The sequence below is a fragment of the Gigantopelta aegis genome, chromosome 7, assembly GCF_016097555.1.
Source record: "Gigantopelta aegis isolate Gae_Host chromosome 7, Gae_host_genome, whole genome shotgun sequence".
Taxonomy (NCBI): Eukaryota; Metazoa; Mollusca; class Gastropoda; order Neomphalida; family Peltospiridae; genus Gigantopelta; species Gigantopelta aegis.
The window spans coordinates 21,542,085-21,561,096 of NC_054705.1; the positions used below are offsets into that span (position 1 = coordinate 21,542,085).

Genomic DNA, 19,012 nt, shown 5'->3' on the forward strand with positions numbered 1-19,012 from the left:
GGATCGATCCCCGTTGTGGGCCATTGGTCTATTGTTTTTATAAAACTAGTTAAGATAAAATTTTTTTTTGCAAGGCTACTTCCGAAATGAAAAGTCATATATCTAAATATTCCCGTCACTGGCTTACCCTTGGGTAGGAACTTGACTTGATGCGCGGCCGCGTTTAGGAATCGAATCTCAGTTAAATGGGCCCTTGGCATATTTCTCGTTAAAGCCAAGTATACCAATGACTGGTATTAGTGTTAATTAACGGGTCATAGTATGTGCTTGTCCTATCTCGTGGGATGGTGGCATATAAAATATATTATTGAAACGTTCAAGGGATGTGCGCCATGCTTCAGTATGCCTTGTTACGAGTATCAATTGTATAATCTGCCTATTTCTGGTATATCCAGGGACCGGCCTCCGGTGGCGTAGGGTTAGGCAGGAGATCAGAGGGGTAGCAGCGTCTGTGTACCAAAGACAGAGAGACTGGCGTAGGGTACTGGGTTCGACGATCCCAGTCGACGGCATGGGATTTTTAATTCCAGCGATACCGACTCAAACCCTGAGTGAGTGCTCCTCAAGGCTCAATGCGGTAGGTGTAAACCAACGTATCACCGACCGATGATCCATAACTGGTTCAATTTAAAGGCAATGCCGTGTGTGCTATATCATGCCCCTGTGGGGAAGCCGCCAACTAATAAAGTCCCTTGCTGCTAATCGCCGAGCAAGAGTAGACATTGTCGTGGGCGACAGAGCGGTTTCCTCTCAAAATCTGTGTGGTCCGTAACTAGATGTCTGACGCCATATAACCGTTCCCCAAATAAAAATGTGTTGAGTGACCATCGTTAAATAAAACATTGTTTTTTTGCTATACATCCAGCGATGAATTTAATTCTCCTATTAGGTGCGGGACGTCAGCCATAGTAGTAACACCAGCCAATTTATCATCCCGACACAGAGTTACGGAATTTGTGTGAGTGGTTGCAAGTACCACTGAACACAAGAGAAAGACATGTTTTATTTAAAAGACGCCCCTCAACACATTTTATTTTACGGTCTATATTGCGTCGAGACATAGTGGTGAAGGACACAAACACACGATATTGAGAGGTAGGAAACTCCCCCCCCCCCCCCCGGTTTGTCGAGCACTTCATGGAGACCTACTCTTTTCGATTAGCAGCACAAGGGATCATTGTGATATGACACCATCACCATAGACAGGAGTCGATGCGCAGGCATACCACGGCCCTTTGAATGTACCAGTCGTGGTGCCACTGGCTGAAAAGCAGAGAAATAGCCACCATGGTCCCACTGACGGGGATCGCATCACAAACAGACCGCACATCAAGCGAGCGCGCTTTACCACTGGGCAATGGTCTGTCACCGCTACACGGAACACAACCGCAGCTTCAAGCAGGTCGTACGCAGGGTTTTAATAGCATATTTTATAATAACCTTATCAGTATAGCTAAAGACAACTCTTTATCGTGTATTCAATAAGTTCGGTATGTATTGATATATTAATATTGCATACACAGTTATTATCTGTGTGGTGTTATACCGTTGTATATTGTTATACCTTTGTGTATTGTTATACCTTTGTTTTGAAAGGGGCGTGACGTAGCACAGTGTAAAAGTGCTCGCTTGATGCGCGGTCGGACTAGGATCGGCGGCCCCGCTGGAATAATTTTCGTTCCAGCCAGTGCACCACGACTGGTATATCAAATGCCGTGGTATGTGCTATCCTGTCTGTGGGATGGTACAAATAAAGTATCCCTAGCTACTAATGGAAAACTGTAGCGGGTTTACTCTCCAAGACTATATGTCAAACTTATCAAATGTTTGACAGCTAGCTACGGCCCTGAATGTGCTCTAGTGGTGTGGTGAAACAAAACAAACTTTAACCATCACGTGTTGTGTGACTTTGAGGTCATCATGACACCACCTAGGCCAGCCGTATGCTTGACGTGTGTGATTTTGTCCCTCACGGTCAACACGAGAGTACGAATATATGTACAGTGGTGGAATCCAGTGCATTGGGGATCCGCGGAAAATCCATTGGGGGGGGGGGGGGGGGGCAGTGATATGTGATATGAGGGGGGGGGGTGGTTTGTGTTGGTGTGCGGGGGGGTGGAATGCCAAGGGAACTTTGGGATGGGTTGGCAGGGGGGGGTGGGCTGGATGGGGGTGGGGGGGGGGGGAGGACTCGTAATAAAAAAAAATCGTAAAAAAAAATTTAATATATAATAAAATTATAACTATCGCAAATTTAGGGGGGCCCGGGCCCCTGCCCCCCCCCCCCCTAGATCCGCCTCTGGTGGAAGTACAATCGAACAGAACCGCAGCTTCAATCAGGTCATAGTCAGCTTTTATAGAGTATATAATGGCAACTCTTTATATTGTTTTTAATTATTTCGGTATATAATTGTATATTGATGTATTACGCAGGGCGTAGAAACCATTTCTTGAGTTTGTGTGTGACGCGGGGGATAGGGGTGGGGGTGGGGGTCGGTGGCACAATTTCTAATAGGGGGTCACAGCCTTTAGTTGGCGTGGGGAGGCACAAGTCATATTTTTATCTTTATTTATATAGAGGACAAACCCCCCCCCCCATACATTTCAGTTCCCGAGTGGGGGGGGGGGGGGGGGGGGGGGGTGGGGGGGGGGAGGGGAGGGGGCGTTGTGACACCCAGCCCACCCTCGATTCCAATGGGCCCGTTACACCGTTATATGTGTAGTGTTATTCCTTTGGAAGGAAGAACGGAAAGTTTTAAGGCATTCAACACATTTTAATTAAGGTTGCGTGGCGTCGGACATAATATGGTTAAGGACCACACAAACATTGGGGGATAAAGGCCGCTGCCGCCACGTAATTGACTACACTTTCCGATTAGCAGCAAGGGATATTTTATATGCAGCGTCCCATAGACAGGGTAGTACATACCACGGCTTTTTTGTTAGACAATTGTGGAGCATTGCCTGGATCGAGAAATAGCCCAGTGGACCTTTGTTTGGAACCCAGCATGTGTAAAAAAGAGAGAAACTCGCAGCTGCCAAACAGGATACTCGTACCGTAAACTCAGCAAGGAATACTGTATTGCTTTTAAAGGACAAACGTAGCGGGTTTCCTATCTAAAGTCCAAATGTTTGATATCCATTAACCGATGATAATACACCAATCTCCACTAGTGGTGTCGTTAAACAAAACAAGCGTTATGTGCATCTTGACAAAGCGGACATTATATATACTAACTTTGAATCTATGTGCTCTAGTGGTGTCTTTAAACAAAGCAAAACCTTCAACTTTAACTTTGACGAATAAGTCGTGAGACACTGTTTGCTTAGCGAAAGCCCCAAGTTCATTGACGGCAATCGATCCTACGAGCTATCGCACCGCAGTCAAACGCTCTACCAGAGAGCTACATCGCGCCCTCACTTGTCCATTAAACGAGAAAAGAAAGAAAGAAATATGCTACAATGTTTTTATTTCCTTTCATTTCATTTCAAGGTAAAGACCAATGCTAAGTATGACTGATTCTGGAGTCGAAACTTTTGAAAAAAGATAGTAGGCATACCAGCTTCACAATCTGTCTAAATATGTTTATGGACCCGGTGATTCTCGCCCGTCACCATACATGTACGTTCTGCTGCCAATGTCTTCAGGACTACACTGATGCTTGCCAAAAGAAAGGATTCAGTTGCCCAGTCTGTAGAGAGTTTGTGACCATACCACGGCCAACAGTAGGATGGGCTGCGTAGATAAAAAATATACTCTTCAAAAAAATTAGGGGAACTCTAATAAGAATTTACAATTGCCAAAATTGTAAGGTATATTAGCTGTGGGGAATGGTTATATGATAATAGTGAATTAATTGGGCAAACATTACAACCGGTAGTTCAGTATTACAGTCGGTTTTATGACCACCAAAGATCATGAAGGACGATTGGGGTCAGAAGTGAAATTTGAAAGTTGACTAAAAACAAAACAGTATCAACTGTATGATCAACAGAATGAAAATGATTGACAAAAATAATGTTCCACAGTGATTAATGGAAATTCCTGGAAATTGTCTAAATCGATAATGACACCCCACGCACGTCTACGGGGCAACTGCGTGATGCATGTGCAAACTATGGAATGTGTTTCGGTGTGTTGATAAACAGACCTGAACGTTCTTTACTAGGATGCCTGTGGTCAAAACGTATGATCGGTCTAATACTCGATGCAGGTCCAGGAAACTAAAAAAAAAGAACATCACAAACAAAGTGAGTATTTTGTTCCAAGCCTAGTAGAAAGTCATACGATCCACACACATGTCACGCGCTGAAGAATTGTTTTATTACTAACAGCAGTAGTAAACGTTAGATCGCGGGGTTATATGATAACAAATGGGATCGGGCAAATCAGGGCGCGTTACCTATATCAGGCTACATAAACCGTAATTTTTGTTTTTCATTTTATGATGAAACTGAATAATTCAGTGGTAAATAAGCTATGCATCACTAGATCGATCGCCGCCAGTCGACTTTTCGGTGTTCTTAGTCCCAACCAGTGACAGGCACATTAGTCCAGGCAAAGTAAGGTTTGAAATGGAACAAATTGCAACAGATTTTTTTTTTTACAACAATGCATTTCTGTGGGGTCCCCAGAACACCATATTAAAAGTCCCAAGAAATCCCTGCAGGGGAAATACGTCTAATTTGCATAAATCCAATATGGCCGCCAAATATCAATAATATACCATATCTTTGCTCTCAGATGACATATTTGAGAGTTTTAAAGTTCTAGAATGGGGTTATTTGCTTCAAGGATGCATTTGGAGTACATTTGAATTTGATTGAATGAAAAGTTCATTTGCATAAATCCAATATGGCCGCCAAATAACAATAAGATACCATATATTTGGTCTCAGGTGACATATTTGAGTGATTTCAAGTTCTAAAACTGGTTTATTTGTCACAAGGATACCTTTGGAGAGGACATTTGATTTTGATTGGATGACACCATTGGATGATCCCGGCAGTTTCTAGAGGCTACATGTATTATCTGACCTTCCATGTTGTACTTTTGTTAATGCTATAGTTCACCAATGTTGCCTAGGTGTAACATTGTCCTACTCAAAAGCCATGTCAAGTTCATCGAGTTCATCAGTGAAATCTGGTTTCTGCGAGTTGGTACAGCATGTACCACGGCATACTCTGCACACAGCAGTGCAAGGCAGATCATATTTTCGGAAAGTGCACTTTCTTGTACTACAGTCTTCTTTACAACTGCAGCAGATGATATCCAGTAGTTCTGATGGCCCTGCAGGCTGGTCAGTCTGAATTGGTAGATATCGTCCATCTACCACGTGCCATCCCCAATCTTCTGGCTTTATGTCAGTAGCTGTCCCTTTCCATTCCATCATCTGATAGTATACACGTAAACTATGGAACCTGGCAGCTGCTGAGGTTGGTGGTAGATTCCGTGGTTCCACATAAGATGTACTCTTAGCAACCTTATCACAAAATCGCTTGTATCGTAACCTATTCAGTTCTTCCTCATTGGCATCACCATATAAAGACAGCAGTGCCTTCTCTCCTGCTGCAAGGATATCCTTGGCAATTTGTCCTGCCGCACGCACTGAACACCTTAGCCTGTTTGGCAGAACAGAGCATCACTCAGGATCTTCTTCAATGATAAACCCTTTCCTAATCCAAATAAGCGAGAGGTTGTATCACACCCTTGAATTGCGTGCATGAAGAGTATATGATCACAAACATTTGGACCAAGACGTTCCTTATATTGCTTTATGCACCATATCCTGTTCTTCCTTGAGTCTCGCTTGGGCTCTGGTGCCAGGAACAACGCATGGGCATCCATGTCAGCATGATGTAATAGAAGAACAATCAAGGCTGTGTCATCCCCAATCACAATGGTGTCTTTGCTTCTGGCAGATGCGACAGCCGTTTGGACAATAAGCAGATCAGCGTCATGCTTTGCGTGATCTGTGCTGCACCCAGCCCGCTCTAGTTTGTCGCTGAGATAGTGGACGAAGCGCTGTTTGTTCGTGGTATTGTTCAAGAATTCCTCCTTCTTGGATTGAATAACCATTCCACCAGTAAAGTGCACTGTAACACCTGTGCACATCCCTGTTCTTCTCAGATGTGTGGCATCCTTGGTTGTTGGATCATCTGTATAGCCATCGAAGACAATGGCGGCAGCAACACCATATTTCTGTGTCACATATCTAACATACAGTTCACACACACTGTCATATGTGGAACCTCTAGGCCATGGTATTCGATGGAGTAGAGCACCACCATCAATGATATACTGGATATCTCCACCAGGTTCTCTTTGCACCCCTTTGATTTCCACAGCCTTCCATAGAGCATCAGCAAGGACAGCTTTATTAGCCTGCAGTGGAAGGGAGGCCGATTCAAACAATGCAGGGGTGAGTACAGAGTTCATACTTGAACAATGATGGTAGATCTTCCTGGCGCTCATCAGCTAAAATCAACCTCCGAAATAGCAATTGTGGATCTACTTTCACAGATTCCCCCTTGATCTTGACAACTGTTTTTGAACCAAGTGTTACTGCTTGGTCAACTTTCTGGAAGGTAAAATTGTCCACAGATTTCCCAACCATGGAAGAGTTCTCAAGTCACTGCCACGTTGGTCGCTTGCACGATTAACCCCATCACTTCCCTTTGTTTGGAGAATCACAGTTGGTTTTCCATTCGTGAATGTTTCTTTACATATTACACACATCTGATCCATTCTTGTTGATATTGCTGAACACTACATTTGTATCAATCTGAAACAGAAAGAAAGAAGCATTAACGAGGCTGGGATTTTACATTACATCTTTTATCTATAGTAGTGTACTGAAGTGACCTATCAATAGAGGGCAGCATGGGGTGCTGATCGGGCCACTTTAAACAAAGGCTAGCAAGAGGTAGACGTAACATAGGAGCAACCTTGTGTTCAAAAACCTCATCTTGGAACTTTAGGTCACTCAAATATGTCTCATGAGAGCAAATATGTGGCAAAATACTTGAATTTGTCGGCCATCGTGGATTTATACAAATGAATTTTTCATCCAATCAAATTCATATGCACTCCAAATGCATCCTTGAGACAAATAATCTAAAACTTGAAATCACTCAAATATGTCACCTGAGAGCAAAGATATGGTATATTATTGATATTTGGTGGCCATATTGGATTTATTCAAATTAGACGTATTTCCCCTGAAGGCATTTCTTGGGACTTTTAATATGGTGTTCTGGGGACCTCACAGAAATGCACTGTGGTGAAAAAATTCTGTTGCAATTTGTTCCAAGTTGAGTGAAAAAATGAGCTAGATTGCCTGGACTACATCAAAGGCCGTGGTGGGTTTATCTGCTTATGTTGAATACCGTATAAAAATATGTTCTGCTATTCGTTAGAAGTAATGACAGCGAGTTTCGTCTCTCTTCGTTTCTTGGCTGCGACAATAACCATCTGTGTTAGAAACCAAGTAGCCTTAGCTGAAAATGCACTGAGATGTTGCTAAACAAACATTCAATGTTTCATTTTACAGATGGTTCCTTTTCTCGTCATAATCTTAGGGAACCATTTCTTAAACACGAAAATAACTGTAGTTTACTTTACAAACATTACTTTCCATTCCAGTTCTGGGGAAGATAAAGACAGACGAAGTAACAACGTTCACATTGATGAACACCTTAGACACTGTACGTTTCGCCGGGTCCGACTCCATTCTTTCCAACAGACAGTACAGCATACATGATCACTTTTAATAAGCTAGTCACGAAACAGTAATTGGTACCCCCACCCCCGAAAAAGAAAAGAAAGGAAAAACGTTAACGACACCGCTAGAGCATATTGATTTGTTAATCATCGGCTATTGGATGTTAAACATTTTTTTACATATAGTCTTAGAGGAAACCCGCTATATTTTTACATTAGTAGCAACGGATGTTTTATATGCACCATCCCACAGACAGAATAGTACACACTACGGTCTTTGATATACCAGTCATGGTGCACAGGTTTGAACGAGACCGACTGTGCACCCCCAAAAACAAAAGCCCTTCCTTCCACCCCCCCCCCCCCCCCCCCCCCCCCCCCCCCCCCGAAAAAAGGTCCGTAGAGTTAGTTCGATCCGACAACTCATCAAGTACCTCAGGTGAGCGCTCTGCCGATTGAGACTGAAGCCAGACGACAGACTCGCAACAAGTCGGAACAAAAAGCGGATGCTTATTCGAAATGCTTAATTATCACTTACGATTTAAAATTGTTTTAATGACAATATAGAGAAAGAAAGAAAGAAATATTTTATTTAACGAGGCACTCAACACATTTTATTTACGGTTATATGGCGTCAGACATATGGTTAAGGACCACACAGATTTTGAGAGGAAACCCGCTGTCGCCACTACATGGGCTACACTTCCGATTAGCAGCAAGGGATCTTTTATTTGCGCTTCCCACAGGCAGGATAACACAAACTATGGCCTTTGTTGAACCAATTATGGATCACTGGTCGGTGCAAGTGGTTTACACCTACCCGTTGAGCCTTGCGGAGCACTCACTCAGGATTTGGAGTCGGTATCTGGATTAAAAATCCCATGCCTCGACTGGGATCCGAACCCAGTACCTACCAACCTGTAGACCGATGGCCTACCACGACGCCACCGAGGCCGGTGACAATATAGAGAAGACATCTAAGAAAAGGTGACCCACCAAGGCGTACTTTAAATGAAGCAGTGCTGTGCTAGTTCTCGGAAACAAAATAAGAAATCTGTCATCTGTAAGTTTCTATCCAGCTGAACGGGATGTAGCCCGATGATAAAACACTCGCCTGATGTGTAGTCTGTCTGAGATCGAACCCCGTCGATGCGCCCTTTTGGCCGTATCTTGTTGCAGCCAAACCACTACTACTGGCATATCAAGGACCGTGGTGTGTGCTATCTTGTATGTAGAATGATGCATATAAAATATACTTTGCTACTAATTAAAACATTTAGCGGTGTTTGCTCTAAGACTCAAAATGACTAAATGTTTGACATCCAATAGCCGATGATTAAAGGGACATTCCTGAATTTACAATTTTTAAGATGTTATCGACTAACGGAGACTTTTTAACGATTGTTAATTACATATCAACTATATTTTTCTGCATAATATATTAATGGCTGTATATTAAACGTGTTTCTGATTGTTCTAATATTTGTACTAGGTTAAATTTCATTTTATTTCCTAAAATATATTTGTTCGTACGTACGAAATTATTTGAAGACAAAATCCAGTTTGGGCGTTTTGCAGATATTAAGACGATCAGAAACACAATGAATATACAGACACTGATATTCTGAACAAGAAAATATGTTTACTATGCAAGTTTAATCGTAGAAATATTTTATTAGTCGGAAACATTTTACAATGTAGCAAACTCAGGCATGTCCCTTTAATCAATCAATGTGCTCTAGTGGTGTCGTAAAATAAAATAAAGTAACTTTCGTTTCTACCTAATAGTCAGTATGTGAAACAGTGGTTTGGGAGTAAGTAAAATATGTTCAAAATCAGCAGAAGATTTCTCCGTAAGCATCGTGGCCCAATTGGGCCAAATGTTCAAATTTCACCTCGTGTAAAAGAAATATTTGTGCCATGTGCGACAGTATATATCATAAAGACACTTGGCACGGGCAAATCTACCTCAAACTCGTGTAAGAAACTTGACACATGAAAAGCGGTATGACCATTTCATTTAGTATATTGATTTGACCGACTATGAACATAATTATGTTCAAAACGATTAGACAATCACGTTGGAAAAGAAGTTTGTTTTGTTTAACGACACCACTAGAGCACATGTCAAACACATGGATGTCAAACATATGGTCATTTTGACACAAGTCATAGAGATGAAATCTGCTACATTTTTCCATTAGCAGCAAGGGATCTTTTATATGCACCAACCTACAGACAGGATATCACATACCACGGCCTTTGATATGCCAGTTGTGGTGCACTGGCTGGAACGAGAAATAGCCCAAATGGGCCCACCGACGGGGATCGATCCTAGACCGACGTGCGCTTTAACACTGAGCTACGTCCCGTCTCCATCACGTTAGGAGTGAATGGCATTCACCTATAGGGCAGCAAATAAAGACAATTCATTTCAAACTTGTGTTTATGATATACCTAACATTGGGTCATCTCTTTTGTTTTCATCTCTTGTGTTTTTCTCTCTCATCTCATCTCTCTCTCTCTCTCTCTCTCTCTCTCTCTCTCTCTCTCTCTCTCTCTCTCTCTCTCTCTCTCTCTCTCTCTCTCTGTGTGTGTGTGTGTGTGTGTGTGTGTGTGTGTATGTCCATGTGTTTGTGTGTGTATGTACGTGGTTTTGCTAACTCTTATAAGTAATTATTTACCAGCACGAATAATGTACGGTACATAGCTACTGCGTCCATGACACTGCTTTTTGATTTGGTATTCCGCCTCATATCATTGCCCCCCCCCTACCCCCCCCCCCGCCCCCCCCGTCCTAAATGGATTTTCTGGATCCGTTACTGGGGTTTTAAACCAGGGTCTGTAACTTTTAAACATTCTTCTTTCGACATGTTCGGTGGAGGGGTGCCCTCCTCCTGGATCCGCACCTGTATAACTAACACAATACACATCTTGTTTAGAAAATAAATGTCACAACAGTTGGATTGTTCAATTGTTAGTAGTAGTGGGAATCAGAGTCACTTTCGTGTAGTGCAAATTACTGTGATGATTTCTGTTTATAGTGCTGACACAAACACACGAAGCTCACAACCAGCAGAGAGAGGGAGAGAAAGACAGAAAGAGACAGAATGAGACACTGATGTACTAAACGTATGCATGTAGGTAAGATATAGTATAGAGGATAATAAACGAGTTACCAGTTATTATCAAATTTATGTCCCGAGTGAAATAATTTTGACTTGGCACGAGCTTTAGGGAGGGACATAAATTTCATAATAACTGGCACCGAGTTTGTTATTTTATTTATTATCCCAGCTATTTGCTTTTTTTTAAAAGCCTTTATTTTCGATATACAAGTTTAACACTGCAAACAGAAGGACGTAAACTCAAACGCTTTAAGGAGAAACGATACTATAGCACGCAGCGCCACTATATTTGGCAGCGGTAGACTCGTTAACATGGCCCCATATTCACAAAAAATCGTATATCTAGTTTTACACGTAAACGTAAATCTACAACTGAAGAGCTATTCACGAAAGAACGTCAACGTAAGTTACGTGTAAAGTTGGACGTAAATATAAGAGTGCCTCCGATCGCGTACATAATAATAAATCAAGCACGATCGCCGTTATTTACTATTATTTGCGGAAAATGGCTGCATTTCCAATAATTGAAGCATTTTTTTTTGGGTGATAAAACGGATGTTTTCGACTCGGCCATATTTCTCCTGAGTTATCTTTTCCTTTTTAAGAAAGAAAGGAAGAAATGTTTTATTTAATGACGCACCCAACCACATTTTATTTACGGTTATATTATGGTGTCAGACATATGGTTACGGACCACACAGATTGAGAGAGGAAACCCGCTGTCGCCACTTCTTTTAAGAATGTCCTAAAGTTTGTTCCAAAACGCGGATCCTCACCAATACCAAAATGCCATGGTTCGCCCTTCGCGGTGTTGTTAGCAGACGACACACGAAATTGCGTTTTGCGCATTTGTTATACAGCTAGATCAAGATGAGACAAGACGTCGTTACTTGCGCTCTCCAATTACCCTCCCCCTCCCCGATTATTATAAAAAAATAACTTATAAAAAAACCCCAGTACGATGGAGATCGATTATACTGAGACGTATAGTTAATCTGGCAATCATGTTTGTGACGCGTAAGTCAACTACAAGTGCAACGGCTGTAAATAACTTTTAGTCGAAAAAGATGTTAACATTTGCTTAATATATAAGGATATGTAAGAAATAGAATAATACATTTGTGTCCATTAGATACCATTTATTAAACAACTCGTTGTTTAAAAACGTATCAAACTCACTTTCGCTCGTGAGATACATTTTAAAACAACTCGTTGTGAGATAAATGGTATCTAACGGCCACTCATGTATTATTCTCTATATAGACCGCTCCACAGCGAACGCCTTTTTTCGTACTAAGGAATTGACTACAAGCTATTTATTTTTGTAAACTGCACACAAAAATTGGTGGGGTTTTTGTTTTGTGTTATTTCCAAAACACTTTTAATTTTCTTCTTACATCAAACCAAACTGAAGATATTTACAAAACAAACCCAAATTTTTTATAGAATGATGGGACGGTCTATAATTACATACAAACGCGCGAGCGCGCACACACATACACGCACACAGACACGAACGCACGCACACGCAACACACAACACACGCACGCACACACAAAATCGCTCGCACGCGGCATACACATACTACTTAGACATATATCCATCTTGTTTTGAAAATAAATGACACAACAGTTTCAATTCAATTGTTACTAGTAGTGGGAGTCACCTTCATCAGAATCGCCTGATTGTTATGCAAATTAGTTTCGTGATATGTGGTTTTTCTGATTGCCACGAACGTATGGAGTCCACCACAGTTAGACACACACACACACACACACACACACACACACGTATATATATATATATATATATATATATATATATATATATATATATATATATATATATATATATATATACAAACCATCGGGGAATATACTTTTATATGCAGGTAAGGTGTAGTAAGTACATTGTATTTGCTTTAAATAGCTATGCAAACACACCACACTCAGGCGGCGCTGTGGATCGTTTCTGGATGATTTATATCTTATTTACAGCTTATTATGACCATCGTAAATAAGGAAATATATTGTAATACATTGTGAACTGTGTAATATATTTTTTGTAGTCGGTAGGAAAGACATAACACTTATTAATAAAACATTTTACTGCCGATAAAGCGTAGGAGACATAACACATTATTAATAAAACATTTTAATGCAAATCAAGCGTAAGAGACATAACACATTAATAAAACATTTTACTGCCGATAAAGCGTAGGAGACATAACACATTATTAATAAAACATTTTACTGCCGAGATAGCGTAGGAGACATAGCACATTATTAATAAAATATTTTACTGCCGATACAACGTAGGAGACATAACACATTCATAAAACATTTTACTGCCGATAAAGCGTAGGAGACATAACACATTATTACTAAAACATTTTACTGCCGATATAGCGTAGGAGACATAACACATTATTACTAAAACATTTTACTGCCGATAAAGCGTAGGAGACATAACACATTAATAAAACATTTTACTGCCGATAAAGCGTATGAGACATAACACTTTATTAATAAAACATTTTACTGCCAATAAAGCGTAGGAGACATAACACATTATTAATAAAAAATGTACGGCCGATAAAGCGTACGAGACATAACACATTAATAAAACATTTTACTGCCGATAAAACGTAGGAGACATAACACATTATTAATAAAACATTTTACTGCCGATAAAGCGTAGGAGACATAACACATTATTAATAAAACATTTTACTGCCGATAAAGCGTAGGAAACGTAACACATTATTAATAAAACATTTTAATGCAAATCAAGCGTAAGAGACATAACACGTTATTAATAAAACATTTTACTGCTGATACAACGTAGGAGACATAACACATTAATAAAACATTTTACTGCCGATAAAGCGTAGGAGACATAACACATTATTAATAAAACATTTTAATGCAAATAAAGCGTAAAAGACATAACACATTATTAATAAAACATTTTATTGCCGATAAAACGTAGGAGACATAACACATTAATAAAACATTTTACTGCCGATAAAGCATAGGAGACATAACACATTATTAATAAAACATTTTACTGCCAATAAAGCGTAGGAGACAACACATTATTAATAAAACATTTTACTGCCGATAAAGTGTAGGAGACATAACACATTATTAATAAAACATTTTATTGCCGATAAAGCGTAGGAGACATAACACATTATTAATAAAACATTTTACTGCCGATAAAGCATAGGAGACATAACACATTAATAAAACATTTTACTGCCGATAAAGCGTAGAAGACATAACACATTATTAATAAAACATTTTACTGCCGATAAAGCGTAGGAGACATAACACATTATTAATAAAAAAAATTACTGGCGATAAAGCGTAGGAGACATAACACATTATTAATAAAATGCTTTACAGCCGATAAAGCGTAGGATACATAACACATTATTAATAAAAAACACACATTTTATTGCCAATAAAGCGTTTGATTACAGGGGCGTTTAGTTTCGTGTTCAGGATATAGTAGGGCTTCTTAAAACACAATTTCGTAGAGTTGTGTGTTGGGGGTGGGGCCTGCACGAAGATACTATGTAACCCATGGTCTGTTAGGCCTCTACGCTGTATTACGTCTGACTAATCAATAACAACTAAATATCATGGTGCTTAAACGTACTAAATAAAAGAAGTAATGGTCTATTTTCTCATCCATGTCATTTTAAATCTTAAAGATCTGTACATTTTATAAACAATATTATTTTGTTTAGGAACGATTTTGGAACAATACAACATAATGTTTTGTTTACATGCGTCCTAAACCTGCATAAACAGTAGCATTTGGTGTTCTAATAAGTAACAATCTCGACGCAATTCATCACACGGATATACAGTGAGTGTCACTTATGACGCAATTCATCACACGGATATACAGTGATTGACACTTATGACACAATTCATCACACGGATATACAGCTATTAACACATGACGCAATTCGCCACACGGATATACAGTGATTAACACTTATGACGCAATTCATCACATGGATATACATACATTAACACTTATGTCGCAATTCACCACACGTATATACAGTGATTAACACTTATTACACAATTCATCACATGGATATACAGTGATTAACACTTATGACGCAATTCATCACATGGATATACAGTGATTAACACTTATGACGCAATTCATCACATGGATATACATACATTAACACTTATGACGCAATTCACCACACGGATATACAGTGATTAACACTTATTACACAATTCATCACATGGATATACAGTGATTAACACTTATGACGCAATTCATCACATGGATATACAGTGATTAACACTTATGACGCAATTCATCACATGGATATATAGTGATTAACACTTATGACGCAATTCATCACATGGATATACATACATTAACACTTATGACGTAATTCATCACACGGACATACAGTGATTAACACTTATGACGCAATTCATCACACGGATATACAGTGATTAACACTTATGACGCAATTCATCACATGGATATACAGTGATTAACACTTGTGATGCAATTCATCACATGGATATACAGTGATTAACACGTATGACGCAATTCATCACACGGATACACAGTGATTAACAATTCTGATTGCAAAGCAATCAGAGTAAAGTTGATATTTTGGTTTAATTTCACCCCTTTTCTATTCCTTTTAGTGCATCACTTTGAGGATGAATACGCGGCTACAAACCGGTATCGACTCCTAATGAACACAACTCCACCAGTGACACACGAGAAAGGAATGTACTGGTAGACAGGACAGACGAGATAACTGAAGATCCAGAACAATTAAATTTGTGCCATGATGGTTTGAACTTGGTTTCCGGTGTTTTGTGTTTGCTTTATTTGGGTCTGTTTGCTCTTGTTGATAACGATGTTTTCTATGTTTTCTACGTTTATCGTAAATAAAAGTAAACCAGTTTACAAGTTTACCCGTGAAATAGCTATAATTACAAGTGAATCACTTCAGGAATCTGAAGTTGGATGTCTTGATTAGACACGTCGTGGTGTGGACATCCACCAGGTTATCTCAAACTCGTTCACGCACATGTATGTTTAACGCAAAACAGTATATCCGTATAAGAATCACCAGTCTACCGAAAGCTAATTGTACTGATATGGTGGGATTCAGTGAAAACGTTGTGCACATTCTCATTCCGGTAATTGTCTGCGTTGGCGTGCTGGGCGTGTTTAGCATTGTGGGGAATGTCCTTGTCTGTTACGTTTTTATATTCAGAATGAAGACAACGACGCACAATTTTCTAATATCAAGTCTGTCTGTATTTGGTTTGCTAAGCACCGTCGTGTGTATGGCCTTAGCAACAGGAAGGATGACACGCTACTATACGTTTCGATTGGAATCAATCTGCAAGGCTGGGATGTTCCTCGATTCAGTGTTGATTCTGATGACCATTTTCATCCTCATCATCATAGCCGTTGACAGATATTTAAAGATTTGCCGACCAATGGAAACTCAGATGACTCGAAAGGTGGCAGAGATCTCGATAGGTGTCGCTGTCTGTGTGTCGGTTCTCTTCGGCTCTCCTAGACTTTCCGTCTATATCGTCAAGAGTGTGGAGGCAACAAAACCCAATGGAACACAATGCATCCACGACACTAATACGGTTTTCACTCTATACAGAACGGTGACAGCTCTTTTGATCATCGGTCTGACTGTGGTGCTGATAGTACTGTATGCTTCCATAGGGATTGCAGTCAGAAGGCACAAGTGCAGTTTTCAACTGTCAGACAGGGCAAATAATCCGAGAGCCTCGATCAATGTCAGAAGCCCTTCGTTATCGCGACAGAATCAAAATATGTTTGACAAAAGCACCCTGATCGGCTTTTTCGTTACATTGATGTTCGTGATCAGTTACTTTCCAGCGCTGGCGCTTAAAATAATAATTTGTTTTACGAAAGAGGATTTAATGAACAAATACCCCTTGGGGTATTATATATGTCAACATATGTACATAATAAATGATGCAGTGAATCCCATCATCTATGGAGCGTTGAACACGGAGTTTCGTAACCACGTTGTTCAGATGATGAGGTCTATATCTCGTAGACTGAAAACCTCTAATTCAGTAAGCTCCAGGCTTGAACTAATCTGATAATGATTTCTATTTTGTGGTAACATACTGAGAGAGAGAGAGAGAGAGAGAGAGAGAGAGAGAGAGAGAGAGAGAGAGAGATCGAGAGATCGTTTAACGTGCGCATATACCACTAAGGTTTCGCACACGCTTGTCACGGGCTGCCCACCTCAACATACAACCCCACCCTCTGCCAGAGTTATTTCTCTGTAAGCCAAAACACCCAGCCAGAGAGTTTACATAAAACACCATCGCTGGATGTAAACACTTAGAGCTAGCATGTGTCATTAGCGTGTCCTGCAGTATGGCACCTAGGATTCAATCTTCTCACACAGTTTACGGTCCACCACAATCCAGTGTTGTGAGCTAACGTGTTATGTCTGTCAGCTATGGGTGATACTACAAAATTCTAGAGAGACAGAATAAGGTAGTGCTGAAAACATGGTTTTGGCCTTTTGTGCGAATGGACATAAAAGATAATTGGTTTGGGTTCTGATGTATAAAAGCATAAATAAATGACTGATTTGAATGAGACATTGTGAAATGATAGTACATCTTCCCATGCTACTGACAAGGTGATTAACTCATTTTTGCCTAATTCATCATATAAAGGGTTCTGACATTAACCCCTCGACATACTGAATACATTTTCTTATTTGTCTACAGTACCATTATATTTATTGTATCAGTGTCTTCTTTATATTCAATGTTTTGTTGTTGTTTGTTGATGTTTGTTTCTTTGTATGTTTGTTTGTTTGTTTGTTGTTATTGCTGTTGTTTGGTGTGTGTGGGGGTGGGTGTGTGTGTGGGGGGTCCCGTTTTTTTTGGGGGGGGGGGGGGGGGGGGGGGCTCTTTAGTTGGTGTATTTTGTGTTTGTTGTTTTTGTTGTTTGTTTGTTTTGTTTTTTTGTTTGGGGGGGGGGGTTTAGTTTTTATGTGGTGTTTTTTCCTTTGGTGGGGGGAGGGCTCATACCAGTTCAAACTTCATATTATTTTCTAATACAAATGTATATAACTTTTGTTTTCTTAATTACTGAGAGTTAAAATCGAGTTTGGGCTTTCGCAAACATTAGAAGAACTAGAAACAGTATATGCAGACACTGACATTCTAAACAAGAAACAATTTAATATGTAAAACAGTTTGGTTTGTTTAACCACACCACTAGAGCAAATCGATTTATTTATCATCGTTATTGGATGTCAAACATTTGGTAATTTTGACATATATTCTTAGAGAAGAAATCCGCTACATGTTTCCATTAGTAACTAGGAACCTTTTATATGCACCATTCCACAGACAGGATAACACATACCACGGCCTTTGATATACCAGTCGTCATGCACTGTCTAAAACTAGAAATAACCTGTTGGTGAAAACATCCTGAATTAAGCGGCTATTTATGATATCACTCGGCAATAAGACGCATATATAGGGAATACTACATGAACGGTAATTAGATACCGTTCATCTAACAAGTTGTTTGAAAACGTTTTTAAACAACGAGTTGTAAGATAAATAGTATCTAACGGACACGAATGTAGTATTCTATTCCATACATATCTTCAGAAAACAGTTTTTAAATAAATTTAAGCGCCTTTTCCATCTAAAACCTATGTACGGCCCTAGCGCTTATAGTTAACTTGTGTGTCACAGACAAGACAATTCCACGTTAACTTGTACTCCACAGAGTGGTCGCTTCGACCGTGCTTTGTTTAGTTTTTTTCATTGGTGACCTGGTCATCACCTAGGATCGGAGCAGCCAGTCGTATGTCTTTAAAATGTTATCGCACGAATGTGTTAATGTTATATGTGTTATCAAAAATAACGAATGGTGTTTTCACCAACGGGTGTGTAAGAAATGTTAATACGTGATTGGGTAATTATTATTTTCGTGAGTTTTCTACTTCTACGATGATTTGGAGCAATTTGAGTTAATGTGATATCCAGTGATGTCGTTAAAGTGTCAGACTCTTGTTTGTAAACACTACGGCGTATTTTTCACTACTAGAGCCATTTTTGATAATTTT

General features: G+C 39.8%; 1 protein-coding gene across 2 annotated transcripts; it reads left to right on the forward strand.

Moving 5' to 3' along the window:
- Window positions 1–10,721: 10,721 nt before the first annotated feature.
- LOC121377643 (neuromedin-U receptor 2-like) lies at window positions 10,722–17,692 on the forward strand. Of its 2 annotated transcripts, none has more exons than XM_041505713.1 (2): window positions 10,722–10,867; window positions 15,549–17,692. In XM_041505713.1, the coding sequence occupies exon 2, from the start codon at window positions 15,945–15,947 to the stop codon at window positions 17,004–17,006; it is 1,062 nt and encodes a 353-aa protein (XP_041361647.1). In that variant the 5' UTR covers window positions 10,722–10,867; window positions 15,549–15,944; the 3' UTR covers window positions 17,007–17,692. The 2 variants fall into 2 exon arrangements, with proteins under 2 accessions (XP_041361647.1, XP_041361648.1); XM_041505714.1 differs by having other exon boundaries at window positions 10,722–10,863.
- The last annotated feature ends 1,320 nt before the right edge of the window (window positions 17,693–19,012 follow it).